The sequence below is a fragment of the Anoplophora glabripennis genome, unplaced genomic scaffold (assembly GCF_000390285.2).
Source record: "Anoplophora glabripennis isolate ALB-LARVAE unplaced genomic scaffold, Agla_2.0 scaffold664, whole genome shotgun sequence".
In the NCBI taxonomy this organism is placed as follows: Eukaryota; Metazoa; Arthropoda; class Insecta; order Coleoptera; family Cerambycidae; genus Anoplophora; species Anoplophora glabripennis.
Genome location: NW_019416766.1, coordinates 40,794 through 67,735, shown reverse-complemented (window position 1 = coordinate 67,735; position 26,942 = coordinate 40,794). Strand labels below are relative to the sequence as shown.

The window sequence follows — 26,942 nt, the reverse complement described above, 5'->3', positions numbered from 1 at the left end:
ATTCATTATTAATATTAATAACAGGATTATTGCATACGCAACAAATAATTCAATTGTTGGATAAAAAACGAATTTAAATGTTACGCAAGCTGTTGCAGTAACTCAAAGGACGGTTAGTGGTTGTACAGGGTGTCCATAAAAAAATATCAAGACGGTTATCTCGAAAACCAAAAGAGACATTTATATAAAATCTGTCAAAAATATTGAGTGTATCTATAAATGATTTATGTACTTAATTCTTAGTAAAAACAAATGTGACCCGTAACCCAAAATTAAGTCTATAATAATTCTATAAGAATTATTTCCAAAATCCAGTGAAAAATTATAGACAGAAACACATTGTTGTACCTCGCCCCAAAACGACGACGGTATGACATAATGTTAATTTGTACTATTTATTTATAGAAAAAACTAAAAAGTTTAATTGTTGTTTCATTTTAAATCTAAATATTGAGTTATTGCATAATAAACTCTTCATGTTCAGCAAATACTGTAAAATATTTAAAATTAATTAAAATGATAACATTTAACTTGACAAATGTATTGCGACAGCGCCAATTTTGAATTGAATCACCTCTAACACATCTCGTGAAATAATTTGTTCGCTCACGAAAAAAAACAGCATTTTCATCTCGTTGGTTACGCAGAACATCCTGTATAATGTCACAGGCTTTCGTAGAAGATATTGTTCAGAACATTGTAATTTTGGTGATAACACTGAACTTATGAAAAATTGTAGCTAATAATATTCATGTCAATCGAGATTAAAATAAATAATTTTATAAGTTATAATCGAAAACTTAATATTAAGAATGGAACTTTCAAGTTGGCGTTTGAAGAGTTAAAAAGTTTTAAACCATTATACATAAAAAATACTGATTTTCTAAAGACGAAGTTTTAAAGTTTTACTTGCCCTGTCAATATAAACTACTCAATCTATTGTAACGAAAAAAACTAAAGTTTATTTGCATATTCAACAGTCACATAACTATTCAACACGATTTAGAATTGTAGCATTTTTTTCTGTGGCGCGATCAGTTGTTTCCCAGTTAAATTAATTGGCACCATTTATGGTGTTTCCCCGAAATAATTAACACCTTTTATGGCGTCTGCTTGTTTGTTTGTACACAAAATGTTGGATTATTAATTGCAGACTGATATGACAAGTCGATATCCCGTTCTATTTTTATTTTTTCCTGGCTGGTTTGCACGTTAACAGAGCAGTTAAGGGTACGCCGATAATAATTACACAATGCGTAATTATTAGTACAGTACGAACTAATGCCTGCGTTACCGTAGTCGAAAAGTAATGTAAACAAGTAATTTAGCATTTTCAAATGCAGTAATGAATCACGTAACCAACGAAAGAAGAATCCAACAGCTGTTAGAAGCAACGTTAGAAGCATAATTTATGCTACTCCTTTGTCTAAATAATTATGTATTTATATGAAGTTACGTTGTATAATTTTTTATTAACTACTGTTACTACCAAATACAAATTGTTTCAATAATTATATTATTAATTTTCTCTTCACTTCAAAATCGAAAAAAAAGCTTAACGGGTTTCTGATATGTGACAGAAAAAAGACAAAAAAAAGACCTTTTTCAACATCAACACTTCTTGGGAATTAAGGATTTTATCAACAAACTTTGAATTACCTTGAGTTGGCCTGTACTCGAGTAGATTAGGTACTAATGGGTATTTTTAATTTGACAGTACCCAGTACTCGAAACACATTTATAATTAATTATTTTTTTGTATGTTCTTTTAGTTACGTGTTCAATTGGCACTTCGTAAATACTCACTAAGTGGTACTTTTATCATTTCGATATCGAATGGTGTTTTGGCGCTTTTTTAATTTATATTTAGAGAGTAGACATCATAGTTAGTTGAACAAATCAGGATATTTTTCAACAATTCCTCCCCCAAAACAGAGCGCGGGAAAATGCACAGAAGTCGTGTTGTGACGTCATACCGTACGTTAGCGGCTAGCCCACGTATTTGGATAAGTCCCTTTTCTCACACAATGACGTAACTGAATGTTACTATTTTAACTAATTACGATCGTATGTACACGCACACGTAAAGTCGCAACTTAGTTTGGTAATATGAGAAAGGGGACAACATATATTTTACTATGAAAACAGACAAAAACAACCTAATTGGGAAAAAACGTTATTACAAATTTTAATAACGCAAATAGATTGATTTTTCGAAATGTTAACACTAATTGTGGACTAGTATAAGAAAAGACTAACAATCAGTGTTAATATGCAAATTATTTCGGAGGGAAAAGGAAAAAAGTTAGTATCGACTTTTTGTCATAATATTTGAAAATAAAACAAACTATACTACATATAAAAAACTTGAGACCATAGCTGATAACGCATAAAGCTCTCGGGTCGAGCCAGTCGAACGGTGTGACGTCACAAATGTTCTGCAAACGGTTTGGACCGTTTGAAATAACTTACGAATTAAAAATTATCGACCTGATTTTTTCACCACATATTTAGGGGGTTAAGCGCTTACGGAAAATGTAAAACAAGTTATAAATTAATCCCATAAAAACTCTGTTAAATTAACTGTAAATATAACAATTATTAGAACCTGAAAACGAATTTCCTGAAATCAATTTCAACTGGTTTTAGTAAACATGAGTGAATATGTTAAGAAATCCGAAGTTGGAAAAAATCATCAAGAACTAAATTTAAAAATTTCCGAATGAAGAGTAAAATGGACATCTTTTAATGAGGTGAATTTGACAAGGGTTTCATAGTTTAAATCAGCACTTTATAGTAATTTTAATTTTATATGTACATAATTAATTATTGATCTGCCCCGGTAGCCGCAAGGTCGTTTTAAAACCTAAATCGCGGGATGATTGAAAATAACATCGACATTGTTTTTAAATCAACAGGTTTCATATATCCACCGCGTCCTAAGCAGGCAGCGATTTGCTTTTTTGCGATGTCGTGGTTTTTCCAATTGCAGTCCCGCAAAAATCCAACGTGATCCGACATTATTTGGCAATATATCTCGTAGCGGCGTAGGTATTATTTATACGTGTAGTGTGCACGGGCACAGGTTTATCTGGGTGAAGTATTACGGCAAATGTAATTCATTTATTGATCTACTTTTCTCCCTCCAGTCGGGCACACAGAACTGCACAAAGACCGCTTTTGTAAAAGAGGTCATAAATTTGCCAGTAATTGCGATTATCCGGCATCGGTCAAAAATCTAGTCACCCGGATCCACGAACATGGTAACGTTTTTTAATGTGTGGCAATTGTTTTATGTCTGTGTTTGGTTTGTTTGTACTGGCCGTAACCTCACTTTTGTGTTAGCGCCTATTTTTAGACATAATCTCGCCGGTGACTCTCTCACAGCCTACTCGCATGATGTCCTCACACGATTTACTATTTTTTGTCTCTTGCACTCTTGATGTTGACTTAGCACACATATGCAGATGCATAATCTATTTTTAAGAGCACACCGTTTGTCGTATAAAGGGTCCACCAAATTATTACACGAAATATTTGATATGTGGAATTAAAAAATGTTATTCTACAAGGTGTCGTCCATTAAAAAAGTAATATTGCTCTACAGGGTGCTCCCTTCAAATCATTTTGCAAAAAATCTATCATAAATCCATATAAAATAACGATATAATGTAATAATTAATATAATGTTCAATTTTTGTGTGGGAGGGGGTTGACATATTATTATTGATTGGCATCGTTATTTTTAAAGCAATATTGATACTTAACTTAAAGTAGGCATTCCAATACAAATTCATTATTAATTCCTGTTTTATTATATTAAGATACGTCCTAATTTGAATATTACTTATGAATGGGTACATACAGTTTTGGTATAATTTGTAATCCAATTTTATGTCGCATGGGAAATGTAACGTTAAATCGTTTTATTAACATAGTTACTAGAAAATTTAATTTTTTAGTTTTAATTATGATTTACGCAAATAACCATGTAGTATTCTACTTTAGTCCCAGTGAGTACACGTAGGTTAACATTTCCCAAATCGATTCGGAGGTTTCTATTCTAAGAAATTATTATGGAAGTTAGTTATTTTGAATATCTTTTTTTTCTGGTATTGGCAAAAACTTATTTTTATTATAGACCAGCTTGAACTTAAAAAATTTAGATGAACGGGAGTATGAGACTTTCAGAAAACAGCAAAAGTTGATTAAACTGGTATAGATTATGTTGTAGTGGGCGAGTTACTTTATTTTCAGTGACGTGCATCTTATTAGACGTAACATGACGGGTGAACTAATATGACAGTACTGATATTATAAATTATGGATTATTTATAATAAGTAATCAGTAGTTAGAATTAATTTTAGTACGGTAATATCAAAAATTTAATGTTTAACTTTTAACTTCTGTAAACTGTAAAACAAAATCGGTGGCTTCGGAATTTTAGGGCGTTTTAAGTCAGGTTGCGTTTTGACTTCAAAATACCGTTTTTTGGTCATTCGTGTCTCTGAAATTCTCCTAATTTTGATAAATCTGGTTTGATAAATCCATTGATAATTATTTTTCAGCAGTAGGGACATTTCCTTAGTTAATATTCTCTGCAAAATGTTATATAATTAAGTAATGCTTATAAAAAGAAGTTATTAATGCCCGTTTGCACCGAAGTTAATAAGCATAACTTAAAAATAAGAAATACTTAAGTAAGCTTTTTGTATTGCACCATACGTTAAGATCTTCTTAAGTATGGAAACAGATTCTTTAATTTAAGCCTCAGTTTGACAGCGACTTATGAAGTTCTTTATTCAAACAGACTTGCAGCGTGCGCAAAACACTAAAATTGCAAAGAAAAAAAAACGCGGAAAGTGCAAATAAAATGGTGTGTGTGGTATTAATGTAGGTAGTTGTATAAAAAGTATTGTGGATATTCGATTGAATAACATATTTGAAAATGATTTAAATGTTTTGGAAATTATAGATTTTGGGATTCCCAGATTAAATTATACAAGATCTGACTATTTCCGTACAATGGATGAATTGAATTTTTATAAAATATTTCGTCTTACAAAAAAGACTTGTCTGCGAATTTTACCGTTGATAGAGGAAGTACTAGAATAAAAGAAGTACTAGAATCATGAGGAAATTATTATTTTTATTTTATCTCTGATAACTAGTCTTTTGGTCAACATCAACAACAACCATATATTATTGTATATTAGATTTACAACAAACACCATAAACATGACACGACAAACTGAATACCGAAACCTAACATAAAGCAATAAAAGTACATAGACGTACTTTGCTAAGTATAGTTTATGATCCATCCGTGCAATGCTTTAAAAAAATAAGTACATATAACTTAATTTTAAGAACAACTTTATTAAGTTATTGTTAGGATAATGTCGGTAAGTATCAGAATTGTACAAGATGTCTAGAAATGATATTTGAATAGTAAATTCATAAATCGAAAAGTCGATTGGCTGAAGTATTTTTGCAAAATAATATCTTTTATATCCATTGATTTACCACACTAATACGATGAAAACCTTTTTGGAACCGCCGACTCCACCAATACTTCTGCCTAAGTGTTAGTGCATGTCTATTTCTAAATCGTATGTGCAGCTAACTCGCGATTTTCTTCAGTGTTTACATACATACCGCCATGTCCATTCACTGTTGCTGTATTGGCGGGCCATTTTAGTGAGTTTATTCACAATTATTAATACACGACCGTTGACATACTGTCCTTTCAAAAAAAAACCATTTCACTTAAACATTTGTTAGGTAATAATTTTCGCAATAAAAGACACACGTTTAAATAAAACTGATGATTACCTAAATTTAAACTAACAGTTTTCCTATTCTGAAGAAGCAGATAATACCCCATTTACGGCCAAAATTATTCACCTCTTTATATGTAGTATGTAACTCGGGAACGATTCCAGAGGTTCTCAAAAAATTTTAACAATTTTGATTACTTAATAGGTACTTTATTAATATATTCTACATACCATTAAAAAATCGTCTCCAAGTTTGTAAACATTCTGTATTTATCACGTTTAACTGAAATTCCTCAATTAAAGTGGGGGACTTTGACGTACCGTATTGATTCATAGACGTAAAATTAGGAATCTTCACTAAATAGCTGGGCTATTCTGTAGTGTCTTACTCGGCGGTCTAGAGGGTAGTGTCAACAACGGCCATTGGCAGCGGCTACTTTCCGTGGAAGATCGATCACAGCGCAATCAATCAGAACGTATTTGTTAAACTTAAATTTAATTAAACGCATTCTGATTTGCTGTGCTGCTGGTTGCGCCGATATGGCTTTCCATTAGAAGTCCTAGCCTGACGTCGACCCAAATCTATAATATATTGGATTTAATCTCGAGGAAACGCAAATTACTCACTGGTTCTCTATTGACGAATCGTAAGATGGAACTGATTATATATATATATATATATATATATCTGTAATCATAGAATCGATTATGTATTTGTCCTTTCCTTTTGCTCCAGAAAGGTAGTTCTAATGTGTAAATATCAACAATCTACAGTATTTGTTCTATAACTCTTTTACACAATTTGGTCGCAAATCAAAAAATTACCAAATACACGTTAAATGTTTTAAGCGAACCTTTTGGAATATGTACAAATAGCGAGAACGATCTTATTATTTAAAAAAATGTTTTTGTCTATCCTTATCATAGTGCTCTTAGAAATTAAAAAACTACTCTGAAAAAAATATTAAATCCAAATGTTATGCTTTATGTTGCTTTACGTTCTGGATGAAGATAAATTGCCGAGCTTTCCTATCACTGAGCACTGAGGGATTCATCCTGTACATTTGATGTTAAATTAGAGAATAAATTACACCTGTTTACTTTCCAATATTCCCTCAATATTTCATATGCAATAAATGGAATCATATTTTTAATCTTTTTATTGGCTTTTTTATTAAACCCTTTTTGCCTAATAAAAAAATACGTTCCGGAAAATCACTTTTTTTCATTATTGAAACTTGTAATGATGTTTCTTTTTAAGGGGAATTAAGGGAATATAATCTGAGATATAAATTACTACAATTTTGATATTACTTTTGCCTAATTTTACTTCAACTGTGACATTTGACTGCAACTTCTACAAATTGTTAAATCTACATAAATATAATTCAATACCCATGACTTTTTGAGCGAAATGTGAGATGTGGTTTCGATTCTGCTCTGTATCAGATTGCCTGAACTTATATCGCGTCTAAACGAAAATACCTGTGAATTTCGTTGCGACTTGGGTAAACCCATTATACATTTATTGTGCATACAAATTCTACAGCATCATGGAATCGATGTATATACATACGTCCATTCGTGTTTCCCTTGTCAATCCTCTCACAATTTCGTATAAGATTTTGTAAGGATGCAGTGAAGTACGGTAATCCAAACCGAATCATACCAGCCTTTGTTTGGCGATGAATTGGAATAGGGATTACAACAAATGTGTTTGCTTTTAAAATATTTTTGCAACCCGTACTTTAAAGTACCTAATTCATCCTCGTATTCAATAAATATGATTGTTACTTAGGATGAAAGAGTATTTCATCGTTAACTTTCGGTAAACATATGACAGGAATTTTTTAGTTTACACATGAATAGTTTGTTAAATTCTATTTATTTATTAAAATAAATTAATTCACTTAAACTTTTAAATCAACTCCATAGTTGAAATTCCATAGAAAAAGTAATTAGAAACAATTGTATAGTTATGAACAAAAGAAATTATGTGATACATATAAAATATTTAAAGAAGAAACTATTGAAACCCTATTTTATAAGCAGTATTGGTCGAAAATTTATTGTCCATAGCTGTTCATGTACGGGGTATTCCAGTTTAGGTAAAATATTGAGAATTTTCCCAACTTGTTCAACACTTTTTCTAACATTTTTGTTGTGCTCAAAAGCCAATTTAAACTAATTTTTTTATAATGCAGCGACTTTGCATATGTAGTAGTGATATTTTTTTATCCCAAATTTTGCGCGCAATAATAATTCAAGCCAATAATTTTAGTTTCTCTAAACATTTACATAACAGTTTTTAATAGTAATAATAATAATAACAGCATTTAATGCCCAACAGTTATCCATTTACAGAGCAATTGTAAAAAAAATGTCTAGTGATAATTTGTACAGATAAAACATTATTTTCAAATACAAAATAATAAAAACAATAGATAGAAAAATTCAGTAAACATTAAGTACAGATAAAATGCAGATACAGAATAATAAAAAGAATAGCCAAAAAAAAAACAAAAAAAAATCAATAAACATTAAGGACGACTTAAAATTTTATAAAATTAACTTAAATAATATGTACATGTATAAGCACTACATTATAAAATCATAAGACACACAGCTTTCAATTGGGAAATACTACAACAGAATATATCACACATATCAGAGACCCTATTGGCATTGCTAAACATCACGTTAAATAGCGCATTTAATAATAAATTCGTTTTAGCTCTTGCAAAAAAATGATATCTGAAGGAAATTCTAGGAACTAAAATATTTACGTAGGACAAGTCAGGGCACTCAATTTTACAGTGTAAAAGTTTGTGCAATAATAAAACAGAAGCTAGATTCCTACGTTTCTCCAAGGAAACGAAATTAAATGTGAGCAACAATTCTGGATAATTGCACCTTCTCGGGGGATATATTCTATTTATTTTAAAACTTAACAATTTCGAGAATGTCTTGAATTCTTCAATAATTAGAGAATAGTGAATATAAATAGGATTCCATATGATGCAAGCATACTCTAACTTAGTTCGGACTAGACTAAAATATAAACATTTAAGCTAAGATATCTTGAAAATTTCTATAATTTATGATAATAAATCCAAAAGTATGAAATGCTGAATTGACAATCGTATTGATGTGACTATTAAAAGTAAGCCCAGTGTCAAAATAAACCCCTACGATAAAATCTTACACTTACTGTAATTTAAATAAAGCTTATTTTCCTCACACCAATTTTCTAAAATGTTGATCTGTTCTTCTAATGCAAAACAATCTTCAAAACAAGAAATAGATGAATGTAGTTTTAAGTCATCAGCAAACATTAATACATTACAGTTTAATGTATCACTTATGTCATTTATGAATAATAAAAACAGTAAGGGACCCAAGTTTGATCCCTGTGGGACTCCACTTGTTCAACAGTAAGTATCTGAGCAAAACCCGTTTTAATACACATATTGTTGACGATTGTGTAAATATGAATTTTTTTGTACGACTTGTTTTTGTTGTTGTGTTTTGCAACATATTTTTTTATATCAATATAGAAAAAACGTCAAACAATAAAAAAAAATCGAGTGTTTCAAATAATTAATATTTTTACAAAATTTAATACTTATTAACTAATATTTATGTGGATTGACATATGCTACTAATTGTAAGTTAAACTAATTTTATGTTTTAAAATAATTGTTTCTACTATTTTATAAAATGTACATAATGTATTTAATAAAAAATAAATAAAAATGCTTACCAATCTCATAAGATTAAAAATATATTTTAAAATCATTTTGAAGTTTCAAATGAAAATTATTTACTATTTTTTTTAATCACTGTTTAGTTTGTGAATCTCAGAGTCATTGACCTCTGACATTGACCTAGTTTAGGTGAACTACATAATAGCAATTCACCTGAATTTTTGAAAACAAATCCTATGTAATTCGTCCTTTAGAGTTTAAACAAGGCAGAAAAGGTTGTCCGTATTGATATTTATTAAAATCTAACAATGTTATTCCCATTATGTAATCGTAGTACAGTAAGAGCTGGGCAACCTAATCTTTAAATGTCACTTTCAGGAAAATTAAAATTAGATTTTAAATTAAGTGATGTAAAATTTGGGGATATTTAATTTTGATATTTTTCATATAGACACTTGTGTTTGTCTTTTATTAACAAATCCGTATAACTTACAATGCTTTTATTTTCCCAGGCGCAGCATGGTGGTCGATGGCCTCCCACTTGGCTGCCCAGGACTACCTCGCCCGATTGCAGGCATCAGGCCTGAACTTTCCCTCTCTAGGCAATCCCGCAGACTTGCAGTACCCTTCTCTTGGCCTTCCATCGCTTACGTCGCTTCACAAATCATCGAAGAACTCCAAAAGCTCACTATCCAGATCACAGAGCAACTCCAAATCCTCATCGCACCTATCGTCTTCATCGGCCAAGCTAGACGGACGCCTGGATTCGGGCAATATAAAGCCTAACATCTCTATGTCCAGTACCAGGGCAACTTCGTCGTCCCAGTCTTCTCACAACTCCCACAAATACTCCTCGTCCAGTCTCACCATCCAGCCTAGCATGAAATTACCCAGCACGAATTCTAGCAGTGAGAAGCATCGGCAGAAAGTGAATGATCTGAACTACTTGAATAAATTGGATAGGCCTAAGTGTACCAGTGTTAGTAGTAGTAGTGCTAAAGTGTCTTCGCCCTCGCCTAGCATCTTCACCAGTCCGCTGAGTTTGGCCAGTAACCCCGACAAGGGTAGCGGAGTCAGCACGAGTAACAGTAGTCACAATTCTGTTAATAGTAGCAATATTGCCAGTTTACCTTCTAGTATATTAAGGTAAGATACCATAGATTGTTAATTAAAACACTTCTATCATACTTCTGCTATTGGAGTTTGACTAAATTTTGTTTTCATTGGATAACGAGCTGAAATATTTCCATATTTCTAATATAAATGTTTTTTTTTAAATATTCATGTATCCTAAATAAATATTCATCATTCGGTAACTGAATTTTGTAGATTGCCACTAAATTCTTAACACGTTATAAATTCTAAAATGTCACAATCATTCACATCATCAGCTACACCACTTTCAACAAATTTTAGCAACAACCTTCTCTTCATGAAAAATTTTAATATTAAAAACTAAATTATTACGATAACCCATTTTTATACTTTTAGTAAAATAAGTTATACAGCCTGTGCTAATATTTAAATTACAATGGTTTTTCGGGTTGTTACGCCGTGGTCTGTATACCTGGTCGTCATCAGTTTCAGAATTATCTTTCACTTCTTTAACCTTAGGAAACTTCGACCTGTTCTTGTTATTTTCGGACTAGGCTCTGTGGCTACAGACCCAATATTAAGACCCCTAGGCCCGTCTAAGGCCACAACTGAGCACAGCGAAGTATTTACAAAGTAACTGAAGATGCTATAGATTTTAAATTTCTAAGCCACAGATATTAAAGTATCTAGAACCGACGTTTTTTGACAAAGTTACCAACTTTTACCAATTTTTACAGAATGTGAAAATTATATTCCTAATTTATTCATTTTAAGCTAAAATATAGAAAACAATTAAATTTTGATAGTCTTCTGATATAAGTAGCAATTAAATATTTAAAAATGTAAATACTGTATAGAATTTCAAAATATCTAAACAAATACTTGACTTTCGTCAAAGGTTGTGGTACTTTCTCGACATTTATTATGTTGGGTACCTAGTAAAAAATCACACAAATGATAATGAATTTAATTTTTTTGTTAATAAACAAGTAGTTTTAAAGGAAAAAAGTGAGAGGTAAAAGTTTTAAAATAAACCAGGCTATATTTGATAGCATTTTTGAATATTCAATTTTTGTCAAGCAAAAAAGTAGTGGGAAGAAATTTTCCAAAAATTGTTGAGAAGTTGCACATTCTTTAGTAAAAAATTTGTGTAAAATTTGATTGTTATACCTTTTTTGGTTTTCAAATTACAACCGTTATTCCATATTTTTTTGTAAACTTTGAGAGGCTGCATCTCAAGGAGTGAACATTTTACTAAGGTCATTTTTATGCAAAATGTGTTCTTTTTAGCTGTAGATTCACCGGTACCATTTGTGCTACTTCTTTTGAAAACACCCTGTATATTAATCTCAGCATTGCCAGACGTCCCGATTTTTAACCCAAAATTAAATGGGTCAGTCCCGCTTTTCCCGCTCTTGTTTTTTTTTTAGGCATCAATTATTTTCTCCAGGTCCGTTATTTTAAGTAGATATTTCCTAATTACATCTTTTTTTTTAGACATCGATTTCTTTGAAAATAATTTGTTCCCCAGATATCCTGACTCCTTTTTTTTTGCATCAATTATACAAATGCGTTATGACGTCATACCTTAGTATATCCCGTTTTTGGACGAAAGAATCCTGCTTTTTTATTGAAAAACTTTCAAAATCCCGCTTTGCCCGAAAAAAAACTGGCAACGCTGATTAATATATACATATTTGCAAGATTTATCTGAACATGAGACATTTTTTATATCCAAAGCATACAATATAAAATACAGTAAACAAATTAAGTACACGTATAACATTTACATAACACAATGTATTATTGAATGATCAGGATTTGTTTTCCCTATAAATGGATTGATTTTCCAATAGATTTTGTGGTTTTTTCTATGAAAGTGCCATCTCGTAATTGATTGTTTTCGGTAATGGGGCTTGTAAGGAGTCATGGTCATTTTTCAGCAACGTCAGAGATTAAAAATTAAACTAAAATGTAAAAGCGATTTTCCATTAAATGGACAAAACAAAAACAAAACACAAACTCGTGTCGAATAAAACAAAACTGTAACTTTTCACAAACTTTTTGAAGACTGGCGTGTTTTGCGACAGTTGGAGTTTTGTTTTTCAGGTCCCGCTTGGAAGAGGGTCACATCAAATTTTTGCCTTGTATTTGGATAGTATACAAACTAATCAATTAAACACTTTAACCGTACATATATACACTTACTTTTTTTCCAAGGAATTCAGTATAAACCAGCCACAACTAATAATAAAGAAATCTTCTTCTCTAAACATGTTGGTTGGTTATTGAAAAAATGTATTCCGACTTCCTCGCGACAACCAATGGGAAAGGACCGAAAACAAAAACGAAATTCGAGCAAAATGTAGCCTGATTGATGGAAACAAGAGTTTTGGGTTTGCTTCAGTTTTGTTTTTGTTTTTCAGGTTCTAGAAAACACAAACACAACATAAACTCAACTGTCCGTTTAGTGGAAAACCGCCATAAAAATAATAAAAGAAATTTTTATTAAAAAAAAACAATAGAACATACATAAGAATTAAAAAATTTTCGAACAATTTTTATTCATGCTAAGTTGTACATAGTTATTACATAATAAAATTTATTTTTTACTTTTTTCCTCGTTAAAAATGGACAAAAAGAAAAAATTTTAAATGTCATAAGTCCTCTATCCAAGTCCTCTCTTTTTTGTGGGCCCATTTTCTGAAAACATTTTGTTTTTTATAAAAAAAATATTACAATAATTTTCAAATGTATGCGAACCGTAGGTAGGTAAAAATACTGCGTAATTTTTTTAACTGGTTAATATGGTCGACCAAATAGAAAAATACATCAGTATGTATGCTTAATATTTAAATCACACCTGTGAATGGAAAATTGGTGTCAGCAGTCTTATCTAGAATTTCTAATCAAGTTTATTTGTTTCTAAACAAAATAGTTGTAGTTCTTGTTGCATTTAATAGCTATTAATTATACTCATTAAACAGTTACTTATAAGAGGTTACATTACAATTTCATTATCCTCATTAAACAGTAACAGTTACTTGTAAGATGTTCCATTACAATTTCTTGAATTTTTAGGGAAATTAGCATCGATCATGATCAATTTGGGTCGTACATATTATTTATACCCTTCTTTATTATTCTAAGAATAACTGTAAAAGAAAATCTATTGTTCAAGAAAAAAAAACAGTACAACTTTTGAATTGCATTTGAGGCAATTTAGAAAGTTTGAAAGAATAGTGTCCACTTGTAATTCTAGTTATTTTCAATTATAAAATCTAAATTAATATATTTCTGACATGTACATTTGTTATTTAGCAGGAAACTAATCTCTATGTAACACATGTCTAGCATTTTAATTACTGTAATTTCACGTGTAACAACAAACACCTTATTTACTAGCAATTTGAACACTTAAAGTGTATTATTTATTTGTCATTACGTAATAGGAACAGGCACACAAAATTAAAAAAGTATTTTATATGCATTTTGATCCGCTGAATCCCAACCCCTACAGAATTTGAAAATTTGTTAAAAATGGCTGAAAATCCTCAAAAATTGTGGAAAAGCCAACTAATGGGCATCAACGTTTTGAAAAAAAATATTTGGATCGGATAAAGCTTTAATGTCATGTATTTTAAATGTGCTGAACACTAATTAGTTTTCCTGATTTACTGTAATCGAGCTATTTGAGAACTGTCAGAAAAATACGAAAAGTTGCCAGAAAACCATTTATATCGAAATTTGGATCAGTCCAAGTCTTATTCCAGTATTTTGATGCGTTGAATATGAATTTGACAATGAAGTTTCCTGGCTCTGCGTATATTTTGGAAAAAGCCATAAATGATTAAAGTTTCAGTTTAAAATTCTGTACTTAATCCTCGACTTAATCTTAAATGGAAAAATTTAAATTTGTTTGTGTGCACTGTTTTATGCTCAAATGACCTACACAGTGAGTTTTTGACTATTGTTTTCAGTTTCTCTGTTCAACAACCAACATACGTCTGCCTCATATTAACATTCTGTCTACCCTGATATACAGGGTGTTTCAGAAAACATGGGCCAACGCTCGGGGGCAGATTCCTAACCCAAAAGCAAGATTATTTTTTCATATTAACATGGGTCAGATTTCGCTTCGTTTCTTAGTTATAGGGTGTCAAAGTTTTAAAATAAAATATGTTTTTTCCAAAAATCCAGATTTTTACTCAAGGGAATTAAATAAAATTTGGACAACTAACTATTTACAACCGAATACACATTCCAAGGTATTATTATGTTGAACATGAATTACGGGACCAGACTTACTTGCAAGCGTTTGGATTTAATCAAAGAAAAAATTGGTTCTTCGTTGAGATGTCTAATTTATAATTACATGGGTTAAATTCTAGCTCAATTTTGATAAAAAATTGACATATTTTTTTCATTTTCCCTCGAGTTTTCGGTATTTTAAATGTAATATTAAAATAAACAATTATTTATTTATCTAGAATTAATTATGAATTGTAAACGTACCTACAATAAACAATTCGATTTGATAAACATAATATAATATTTTACAGGAAATGTAAACTCGTCCAAATATCCCTATGTATATGGGTGTTTTTCTTTGATTAAATCCAAAGGCTTGCAAGTAAGTCCGGTCCTGTAATTTATGTTCAACATAATACCTAGGAATGTGTATTCAGTTGTAAATAGTTAGTTGTCCAAATTTCATTTTATTCCCTCAAGTGGGAATATAGATTTTTGGAAAAAACACATTATAAAACTTTGATACCCTGTAGCTAAGGAACAAAGCGAAGTCGGACCCATGTTGATATGAAAAAAAAATCTTGTTTTTAGGTTAGGAATCTGGCCCCGAGCGTTGGCCCATGTTTTCTGAAACACCCTGTATAAAAATCACCTATTGCTGGGCAACTGAATTGAATTTTAAAATATTAAACTAAATGTGACAGTTCGTGAAATATTTTTGTCAAATATCATTCGAGACAATGGTCTGTCTTTTCAAATTTCTTTTCTCGATCTTGTATTTCCAAAAAATTAAAATTTATGTATCTTTATATCTTTGTTGCCAAAGATTGAACCTCTTCAGCTTTGTTGGATTTAATTAAGTCTCTTATGATGGAAATTCTTGGTCATTCACTAATATTTTAAAAATTTGAATAGTTACTATTGACTTTAAAATAAGGGCCCTCGAATGAAAAGCTTATAAAAACGGCTTTCTATAAATTAAGTACCGTTTTTAATGAAAATTTTAGTTTGCATAATTTTATATTTAGGAAATATTAATGACAAACAATTGCCTTTCATACATTTTTGCACAGAACAGATTATAAAGTGAAAATAGAGAATTCTTAATTTTGTGATTACATTTAACAACTTAATCTGATATGGTTTACTTTATTTTTAATATAAACCCTAACATTTACATTTTCACTTGAATTAGTCACTCACACAGTGTAGCTTCTATTCCAAACTATGGTTCTAATTTCATCTTTGCATGTATTTACTACACTCCAAATACAATTTTCAACATATTTATCTTATCTCATTTGTACAATATATTACTGTACTGATAAATTCCGTGAACGAAAATAATGTATTCCTTTATGAGGAAATGTGTCATTCATAGTATTTTCTGTTCTCTGCAGTGCCGCACTGGAGGGCAGCAGGTGAGATATTTGTCGGTTTTCCTAGATGTTTTTGTTGTGGTACTCGTACCGTGTAAGTGTGTAAAATAGTCTGTTGCATGTTTTACAGTGATCCTAATTCAATTTTGGGTGGTGTTAGGTTACCACCCGACACCGAGATTATCAAGTATACCTCTTCGATTGTCGGCCCCAAAATACCAGGCACAACGAACCGAGGCCGCAAAAAGACTATATCATTGGATCCGCCTTCAGTCAGCGTCCATCCATCCCATTCCAGCACGGGACTTTTGATTGAGAGGACTAGTAAAAGACCTAAACTAAGCGTAAGTTTGGCAGGTTCTTCTTGTTTTCCAGTGATTTTAATAAATTTTGCTACTGCGATTAGGAACAAGACTTAACGCCACCTTCAACCCCATCCAACGACAGGGTAGAAGTAATAAAACTGCCAGCTACTAATGGAAGTCCTTCAGGAATTTCATCCATCTACAACAGTTCCGAATCAGCAGGAGAGGCTCCTTTGAATTTATCACTGAAGCCTAGCACCTCCACTAGTTCGAGCTCGTCACTTAACTCTCTGAGCAATATGTCTGCCAATATCGGTGTTGACCGTATATGTGAGTATGAAATAACATTTTTTTTGTATTGTTGTAATGACCAATCTTTATTGACCTGTCTTTTTTTAATGACATGTTAAAAGTAGTAACTACAAGGTTATAATAATAATTGTTGCTATTTTTATTGATCACTTGGACATATGCATGTTTAGGACAAGTCGATATTACAAAAATGTTACAAACATTTGGAAGCCAAGTAAAACTACTCCTATAAGTTTACACAAGTATTTTAACAGAATAATCACAGTGTAGTAAGTTTTCTTTAGCAGCAACTTTTTACATTAATTTTAAAACTAATTTTATGAATTTATGGTGTGGGGGTGGTAGATGATTTTTAAACTTTATTTCCGTATGCAATTAGACCAGGGCGGATCTGTCGAAATATCCCACTTCTTGGATGTAGGAGGGGGCAAGCTAATTTTTGCTGGAATACCTTCAGTACAACTCACATAATAAAAGTGTAGATCCATAGATCAGGGCGAGGTCCAGAACATTTTCAAAACTACAAAAATGTTTTTCAAATGGTTTTTGAAAATTGAAATCGATTGATTAGGACGGCCACAGTAAATTTTTAAAGTTAACACTCTTTTTTGTTATTTTTAAACAATTAGATTACGTTTATCAATTTGCAATTTAGTTTTTTTTCCAAAAATTAGTTTTAAAGTACTTGGAAAGACGCTTCTTTTAAAAAAAAAGTTAAATTCCGTTTATTGGTTCTCGAGACATAAGCTGTCAAAGTTTATCGGCATTTACCGTTAATTTATAAACAATGTAGCAATAATATTTGATCCAATGGCTTCGTTTTTCCGAGTTCTAAGCTGGAAAAAATTTTTATATCCATAAGTTATTAGCAACATGAATAAATCAGCGGAAAAGCTGTCGCTCGCACTCGCAAAAAGTGATTCAAAACACGGAAAAGTGGGGTAGGGGGCTCTCCCTCCAAGACTGAATTTGGAAGCTCAAAATGCGAAAGTACGAAAAAAATTGCATTATCTCGGCTTCTAATGGACCAATTTCGACCTTTTTTTTTATCCGATGTCTCGCAAGCCAAGGAATTCGAATATCGTTAATGCCAACTGTCTAACTTGCACATATTTTGTTATAAACGAAGTTTATTATTTATGCATTAAATATACTGTATATTTTACCCTTGTATTTTTTCAATGAAAAAAATTTTTTTACGTGTATATTTCATCACTGAATATGAATGTATTTAGTTATAATTATTACAATTATTTAAATAATTTTTGTTTAAACAAATTAAAAAAAAAATATTTGGAAATTAATTTTTTTGTTAAATACACAAAATTAAGAAAAATTAGTACTTTACAATTACAATTTTTGCAAAAAACTAAACCAAATTGATAAATGTTATCTAATTGTTTAAAAATAAAAAAAAGAGTGTTAATTTTAAAAATTTACTGTGGCCGTCCTAATCAACCGATTTCAAATTTTCAAAAACCAATTGAAAAGTTGAGCGGTCTTCTCTATGTGAAAAAGTTTTCAAGTATCTGGATGCTTTATTTGAGGCTGTGAACATTTTGAAAATTTGAAAATATTTTTTTCAAAAAATTATTTTGCGAAAACTATCAAGCCGATTTTAATGAAATTTGGTGTGTTGTTTTATTATACTCTAAATTTTTTTTACCAAAATTGGAATGCCTAATTAAAATATTTTTAAAAAATTTTCCAAAAAACTTATTTTGCCTTTTTTTCTTCAATTATTGCTATTTTGCAACATTGGTAATAAATTTAAACATTTTTAACTTAAAGTATATTGTGCAAAATTCAATTCTAAAACTTCTTTCCTCTTCAATATTCTTCCAAAATGCTTAGGTTCCAAGATATAAGTAAGAAACTCAGATAAAATAGGTATTTTTTAAATATTTTTACAATTTTCCGGACCTCATCCAGACCTAGGGATCTACACTTTTATTATGTGAGTTGTACTGAACGTAATCCAGAAAAAATTTGCTTGCCCCCTCTCACATCCACCTCAAAACAGATCCGCCCTGGTCTAAATGGAGATTGTCAAATGTAGTAGTTTTATGGTTTTGAATATTTTTCCATTGATTTTTTAAAATTATCTTGTGCATAATAAAATTTTATATGTTAAATATATAGAGAAAAGAAAACAATTTATAGTTATTGAAATACGATCTATATACAGGGTGTTTCATAACTCTACCGACACAGAGCAGGCACATGTAGAGGATCTTAAAATATGCCGATTTGTTTTATAACATTTTTTTCTGGGATGTACCATTGAAGAGATGTTGGGCTCTGAAGGTGAGCGTTAAATTTTTGAAAAACGATAACATTTCAGCAATGCCTTAACATAGAGCAATCAAATTTGGTACATGATTTGTGTTTATTGTTATCTTTAATTGGTAGAGATATGAATTTGTTGGAAGCCCAATAAAGGCCGGACTAGGGGTAGGGCACCCTTAAAATGATACTGATTTTTTTATCAGTATGCCTGTTATTAAAAAGTTTTACCAATATTACAGGAAATTTAATTAAAAACATAAATAACAGTTTTTATGAAAATCAGCATTTTGTGAAACTGTGTTATTACTGATTGAATCGGTCAAAAAGTAAAATATGCAGTTTTACGACTAGTAGGCTATGATTTCATGTATTTTTTTTGACGTTTACAAAGACTGAACATTACAACCATCTTGGAAAATGCATGTTGTTAGTATTGGGGTTGTGTGAGGGATTTTGTTGGGATTGTCGATGAAATGTACAGAAGTATAGTTTTTTTCATACTTATAGTAGACATAAAAAATTTCAAAGCCTGCCGGCAAGTGTGATAGGGGGAGAGTAGGGCAAGACAATTTTTAAATGTTTGTAGAAAATAAATGTTATAACAGCTAATTTATTTCACAAATCATAATGCTCTTATCAGGTATACTCATCTAGATAAATTGAATACAAAATTAATGAGAAATAAAGTGATATTAATTACATATTTTCAATTCAATTTAAAGGTTGCTCCACTTTACCCTAGGTGGGCAGGATCTTGAATCGCCAGATGTGGGCCCTGTGTTCAGTGGCGGTTTTACCATAAGAGCTGCGGAGCTGCAGAACACATAAAATTTTATGTATTTAATCATATTAAATGTCAACAAAATATTTAAAGAATCCAAATGTACTCGCGCTAAAATAAATCTAGGAGCTTATATTATTATTTATTGCGACGCGAGCTACGCTCCTTAATATATGCAACCTCATATACACAACGTGTGGACAGCGAACAATTATATGCGTCCTTTGTTTTTATTGGCTGATACACGGAGATAGGGGCTTTTGCGGCTGCAATAGTCACAGCGCTGCAGTCTGCACTCTGTAGTAAATGCAGTAATATTTCGTACGTGGTATGTGGTGGTTTATTTCTGCGAGCGGCACGTGTGAATATTTTCGTTTAGGCATCTACGGATATTATAGTTATTAAAATGAATAGCGTTTCGTTTAAAAAAAAACTTTGGTTCTCTGCCTTATGAGGATAAACTAAAAATAAAAGAAGTAACAGTTATAAAAAAACAATAATGTATACACAAAAGCAGAGTGGGTGTGCGGGTGTGATTTAAAAAATTTACTGTTTTGTTTTCCGTGCTTACTTTTCGGTGGGGATAAAGCATGGACAATATACAGTGTGAAAGATTTAAGTCATTACGTCTTTAGGTAAAATAAACATAAGAAGTCAGTTAGATTCTGCATATTGGGATAATATACGGAAACATATGAACAGGTAATGAAAAATCGTCATGTATTATTTAAAATCATAGATTGCATAAAATTTTGCGGAGCTTTCGAATTAGCACTTCTCGGACACGACAAGACAGAAAATTCGGACAACCCTGATGTGTTTCGTGGACTCATAAATTTTAGTGTAGATCTTGACGACATTTTAAAAGAACATCTAGCCACATTGGTATAACCGGGATTTTCTGTGATTGTACCGGGAATTAGCTGTATGGTCCCGGATTTCGGATTTGCACGTATAACTCCCGGAATATAATATAATGTACATATATATAAAAAAAGATAAAGAAAAAAATCATAACACGCCGAGGAAAATTAAAATTCGTTGAATCGTTGGTAAATTTCACAAACGATTTTTTTTATAAACAATATTCAATAATTTAATAAAATATATTTAGTTTATTCCAAATTATTATACCATCAGTAGGTAATTCGTAAATGGATATTTCAAAAAGGTATCAATTTCAAAAATCATTCTTGTGAAAATCTGTATTTTTTTTATAAATTCATTGTTCCTTGAAATTCAGAAGTGCCAGGAAAACGCGTGACCTTGAAAATTTTAAAATTTTTCGTCTGCGGCGCCATTTACAGACTCCGGGCACTTAATATCCCGGAATTCAATTCAACAAATGTAACAACCCTAAGCAGAACACATTCAATCAATGTTCACGCGCCGCCACTGCCTGTGTTGCCGATATGTAAAAATATTTCCTAAATGAATAATTGCTAAATTGAATGAAATTAATTTATTCAGGTATTTACGTTTAAAAAAAATATTAAGTTATGTTCTGAAAGTATAATAATATGCTGAATTTGCATACATTTATTTAAAGAATAATTGCATTATTCACTTCATTTTTGCAATGTATGTTGTCCAATTTTAGTATAATACTAACTCGCAAAAACATTTGGCAACACAGCTGGGCTGACAACAAAATATATTCTGAACATCTCTCTAAGACGTACGTTGTTCTCAAATTCTTAATGTGAGACAGAGACAATCAACAATTAAGTACACATGGTGCACTTATTACTTTAAATTTCTGATAGTTCAATTTGCGCGGTACAGGGCAGGAGTTGGTGCTGTCATTCTTATTTCTTAGAATAGAGTTTTGAGTAGTGATTTTTGTTTTGTTACAAGTTTTTTATTGGATAACTTTTGTAATTCACTACAATTGTTTTCAATTTATAGCCATTGTGTAGTAGTGTTTGTTGTGAATTGTTTGAAGGGAGACTTAAATATTATATTCTGTAAACTTTGCCTAAATAGGACCCTGTTCTGCTGGGCAGACAAGTATTTACGACCCCGTTTTTTTTTTTTTATTTATCAAATGATGCCTCAAGGGATGCAAGCATCCATAACAGGCATTATAGTTTTTTTTTTGGTTCACACAATACAATGTGTTACAATTTAAAAGAAAGTATTCTCAAGATATAAGACATTCAATACATATACGACGTACATATCAATTCACATTTACACACACATATATATACACATATATACATATATACATACATATACACACATATACACATACACATCTATTACATGACAACATCAACTTATATATCATCTAAATTTACATTAAGTATCACAATATATCAGTTTCTGACATCCAATATATACTGCTTCATACATTTTTTAAAACCTTGTAGGCTAGGGTTGTTTTTTAATTGAATTGGAAGTTCGTTATACCAATTTAGTGGTTGACAAGTAATTCTTTTGTTCCCAAAATTTGAATGAGTTGTTGTTATATGATAATTTCTATTTATTCTAGTATTATACCCATGTATTTGATTATTATATGTAAGTTTTATATCGGTTTCAAGGAGTTTATTCTTTATTTTGTATACCAGAAGGATACTTTCGTATGTTGTGGTTTCTCGTATATTCATTATTTTTAGTTCACTATACAATTGTTTGGTATTTGTACGGTTAAATTTGTTAAAGAGAGTTTTTATAAGTCTATTTTGTGCTACTTGTAGGTTATCTAGATCCTGTTCTCTTGCCCTCCCCCAAAATTGTGTTAAATAGCTTAGATGAGACTTAACATGAGCGTTGTAGATTAGGTATTTTGTGTTTGTATTCAATCTAAATGAGAATTTTCTGACATGATAGCTTAATTTTCTCAACTTGTTACATAATTTCTCAGTGTGTTGTCCAAAATTTAGTTTATCATCAATAGTTAGCCCAAGGTATTTCATATGTTTGACTTGCTCTATTTCAATGTTATAAATTTCAAGTGATAGATTATTATTTGTTTCCTTTGGGTTAAAGATCATATATTTACATTTGTTTTCGTTCAACTTTATATGATTTTTGTCAGTCCATTGGCATATTTGATCCAGATCCTTTTGAGCTTTTTTGTAAACATCCCCTAGCCTACCAGAGTAGAACAGTGCCGTGTCATTGGCAAACAAAGTTATTTTGCCACATAAACTATTATCACAGAGGTCGTTAATATAGACTAAGAACAGTACTGGTCCCAAAACCGAGCCTTGCGGGACTCCACTTTTTACCAAGAGTTTCTCACTTTCCACTCTGTTCACAACTGTCATTTGAATTCTGTTTGTTAAGTAGTTAGTAAATAAATGATGAGCTGGTCCTTCTATTCCAAGTTGTTCCATTTTTTTGAGAAGAATTTGATGATCTACAACAACAAAGGCTTTACATAGGTCAAGAAAAACAGCCATTACTGTGTTTTTATCGTGTATTTCCTTGTATGTGTATTCAAATATATTTGTTATTGCTGTAAGGGTGTTTTTCTTTTTGTTTGTTACTTATAAATTCTATGTCGTATAGATATTTTACCAATCTTGACTTTAGAACAATCATATTTTTGCAAAAACAGGTAGAACTGTTATGTTCTTTTGTCTTTATCGGCAATATAAAAGAGTTTTTTATTTCTACAATATATATGAAAAGAACTATACCGAAGAAGATTTCCTGATCATTTGATATCATTTTAAGGGCACCCTACCGCAGACCTTATTGGACTTCCAACAAATTCATATTTTTACCAATTAAAGATAACAATAAATGCAAATCATATATCAAATTTAGTTGCTTTATGTTAAGAATTGCTGAATTATTATTGTTTTTCAAAATTTAATGCTCATCTTCAGAGGCCAATCTCTTCACGGTACATCCCAGAAAAAAAATGTTACATAACAAATCGAGATATATTAAGATCCTCTACATGCGGCATCATTTTCTATAATTATTTTCCATCCTTTGTCAGTGGCACCGTGTTCTAATTAATAGAAAGTTTTAAGTTACTTATGGTACTGTTATTTGTATAATGCTTTATTTTCATATTACCTTACATATAATAAATTTTTATGACACGAAATTACTAAAGACAATAAGATAATGCACATAATTCAAAAATGGTATCCCTTGTTCAGGAAATATGTTTAAAAATGCTTTTTTGTGCAAACTGTCATGCAATTTATTATATGAATCTTCAGAAAACATGTTATTTTCAGAATACACAATAATTACTAAACTGAGATTCTGAGATTTTGAAAATCTGAAATCTTGGGATTTGGCTGCCTAGTTCTTTTGTAATCTTATTTATTATTTCACTACGCTTGTTCTCTTTAATGCTTTCAACCACATTTTGATTGATTGTAATATTATTTTAAAAAATGTGGCCTGATTCATAGATAAATAATAATAAAAAAATTGATTGTGAAACAATTTCAGCCCGAAGAAAACCTGGTCCGAAACCTCGTAGGGTGGTGCCTGCAGGTTCTCAGGTACCTCCTGCCGCGCCAAGTACTTCTCTGACCCAGATGTTCGCCACAGCCGACTCACCGAGACCCCCGAGCAGAAACGAGGGGTCAGATGGGGGTAGTTCCACTTCATCAACTTGTACTTCCTCGGCTCCACTCGGCACCACCATTTCGCCCATCTCGGGGCCTAGTCAAAAGGAGGGACGACCTAGGAATCTTGGAAGGGGTGTCAGTAAACCGAAGAAGAACACCGTCGCCTCACTTCTTGCCCAAAGCAGAGCTCTTGGTAAGTTGTCACTATAACTTTATTACCTATTAGTTACTCACTTTTCATGGAGTCCTCCTGATAATCTCGGTTATTTTACATTAAAACGATTTGACATTTTTAGCAAAACGATTATTTTAATTTAACTAAATTTGATTTTAGTCTTAAAATTAAAAAAGGACTTTTAAAAAAAATCGTTAGTGGTTTTTTTATCTTAAAGTTAGTAATATTTTCTACTTTGTCATCCTTAGAAACTCTTCTGTACCAAATTTGAATAAAATACCTTCAAAAGTGTTCGAGGTATGGGTACTTGAATATTTAGTTTTTTTTTAATTGAGCATAACAGTTAATTTAAAAACCATCATAGATAAACGCTTCCTTTCACTTTTTGTTTTATATTAAGGCATCAAACTCTTGAGAAAAAAAATTATCTTGTCCTTATAAAAGAATAGCTTTCACATTTATTGAAAATATTAACATCAAGTAATACCTTGCAAAAAAAATAGCAAGATTATTCTAAATAGCTCTATGCTATAGTCTAATCGTCGATCAACCATCAGAATGTTGACAGACCATGTACGATTGATCGACACAGAGTCCACAGCTTTGATATTTTCATTTGTTCGACTTGTGCGGGGACGCCCCGTGCTTTCGACATCGTGCAAGCTGTCTCGTCCATCACGAAACTTCCCAAACCACAGGAACACAGTCGGACATGCTACATGTGGGTCATTCCATGTCAAATTGATCAATGGTTGGAATCGACCCCTTTCGATTTGGACTAAATTTGTTCAAACGTTTTCCTTTATCATAAAGCAAAGATCTGCCAAAGGAAAAAAATTTAAAAATTTTAAAAGTTGAAAATTTCACTATTTTTTCAATTTTTCGAGTGTATTTTTTAAATATCTCGAAAACTATTATAGTTACACAAATGAGCTTGTGTTTGTTTTAAAGAAGATACTTGGGTCTATGAAAAAAATATATATATTCCGAAAAATAAATTTTGAAAAATGAAAAATTTGTAGAATTTTGAATTTTTAAAAATGGACTATAGACATTAAATTTTTGGCTCAATTTTTTTTATATAATACCTTCAAATGATCTTAAAAGGTCCTGAAATTTTCAGTTTAATTTTTTTTTTTTTCAAAAATACGAATTTTTTTTTAATCGCTAAGTCAAGTAAAGTTAAGAAAACATGTAGTTTTGTAATTTTGAGCAGGAAAAAGTTCATTTTATGACATAAGTACGTAAAAACAGAAACTTAACTAGAATTGAATTCTTATTTGTTTAGTAATATGTAGATTGAAAATCAAAACAGTTAAGGCGTGTCATATTCTGCCATCTATGTTTTTACTACTAAAGTTTTCCTAGATAATTAATATCGGGGATCTGCCGCCAGAGCTCTCTATAATCCGTGATAGTTATCTTTCTAGAAATCAGTTTGTTATTTACTAGTAAATAAACTTGAAAAATTGGATAAATATCTTTGCTTTATGATAAAGGAAAACTTGACCAAATTTCGTCCAAATTGAAAGGGGTCGATTCCAACCATTGGTCGATTTGACATGGAATGACCCATACTCCTCACCGTACGCCATTTGTAGCAGTTGATTTGCATCAATGGCTGTTTTACTGGTTTTAAAACGAAACTTGATTGCTGTATGCTGTTTAATGTGCATTTACATGGCAACTACTAAAAAGTCGCTTTACGCAAATCATTATAACTGTAGATACACGTATACTGATGAATATTTGTTCGGTCATTTGGAGGGCTTCCCACTTCGTAGTTCTGTTGGCCGCACATAGATAGCGCCGCATAAAATCAGTCTTAAAACTTAATAGCAGGACTGTTTATGTTTATAAATTTTAAATGCTTGTATACGTGTTAGAAAAAAATTCAAAAGCTGCCCTTTTGCAGGTATCAAGCCTGTGCCCATGTTAGACCCCAACGCGAGCATGAACCAGCAGATGAACCTGTTGAAGTCGAATATCCTGGCAGCACAACAGTACATTTCCGAGGCGGGGGGCGACGAGAAGGCTTTAAATAAGTTTTTACAGGAAAAATTTAAGGGTACTTTAAGCGATTCTAGTACGGTAGATGCCACATCAGATTCAGATAATTTAACTGATTCTAATCATACTGATTCAGAGATGGAAGCTGAGGTTGCTGCCAAGAAGCAGAAGCAGTACGACGAGCGGCTGCTGAGAGTCCCCCTTGAAAAAGGTCAGTATTGAACGATAAGTTACTAAAATTCACAAAATATGTAACCATCCGGTTGATGGTCCATTTCTGATTCCAATTGATTTATGTCTAGCCAAA

The 26,942-nt window shown here is 31.3% G+C and overlaps 1 protein-coding gene across 7 annotated transcripts in view; it reads left to right on the top strand.

Moving 5' to 3' along the window:
- Positions 1-26,942, top strand: part of LOC108912667 (bromodomain adjacent to zinc finger domain protein 2B) — a 173,431-nt gene that overhangs the window by 111,060 nt on the left and 35,429 nt on the right. For 5 of the 7 annotated variants that reach the window (XM_018717979.1, XM_018717978.1, XM_018717976.1 and 2 more), the window contains exons 7-11: positions 10,001-10,634; positions 16,344-16,557; positions 16,620-16,848; positions 24,329-24,643; positions 26,541-26,846. In XM_018717979.1, coding sequence (XP_018573495.1) covers positions 10,001-10,634; positions 16,344-16,557; positions 16,620-16,848; positions 24,329-24,643; positions 26,541-26,846 — 1,698 coding nt within the window. Of the gene's footprint in view, positions 1-10,000; positions 10,635-16,234; positions 16,256-16,343; positions 16,558-16,619; positions 16,849-24,328; positions 24,644-26,540; positions 26,847-26,942 lie in introns of all 7 variants that reach the window. The other 2 variants (XM_018717974.1, XM_018717975.1) reach the window with 2 other exon arrangements.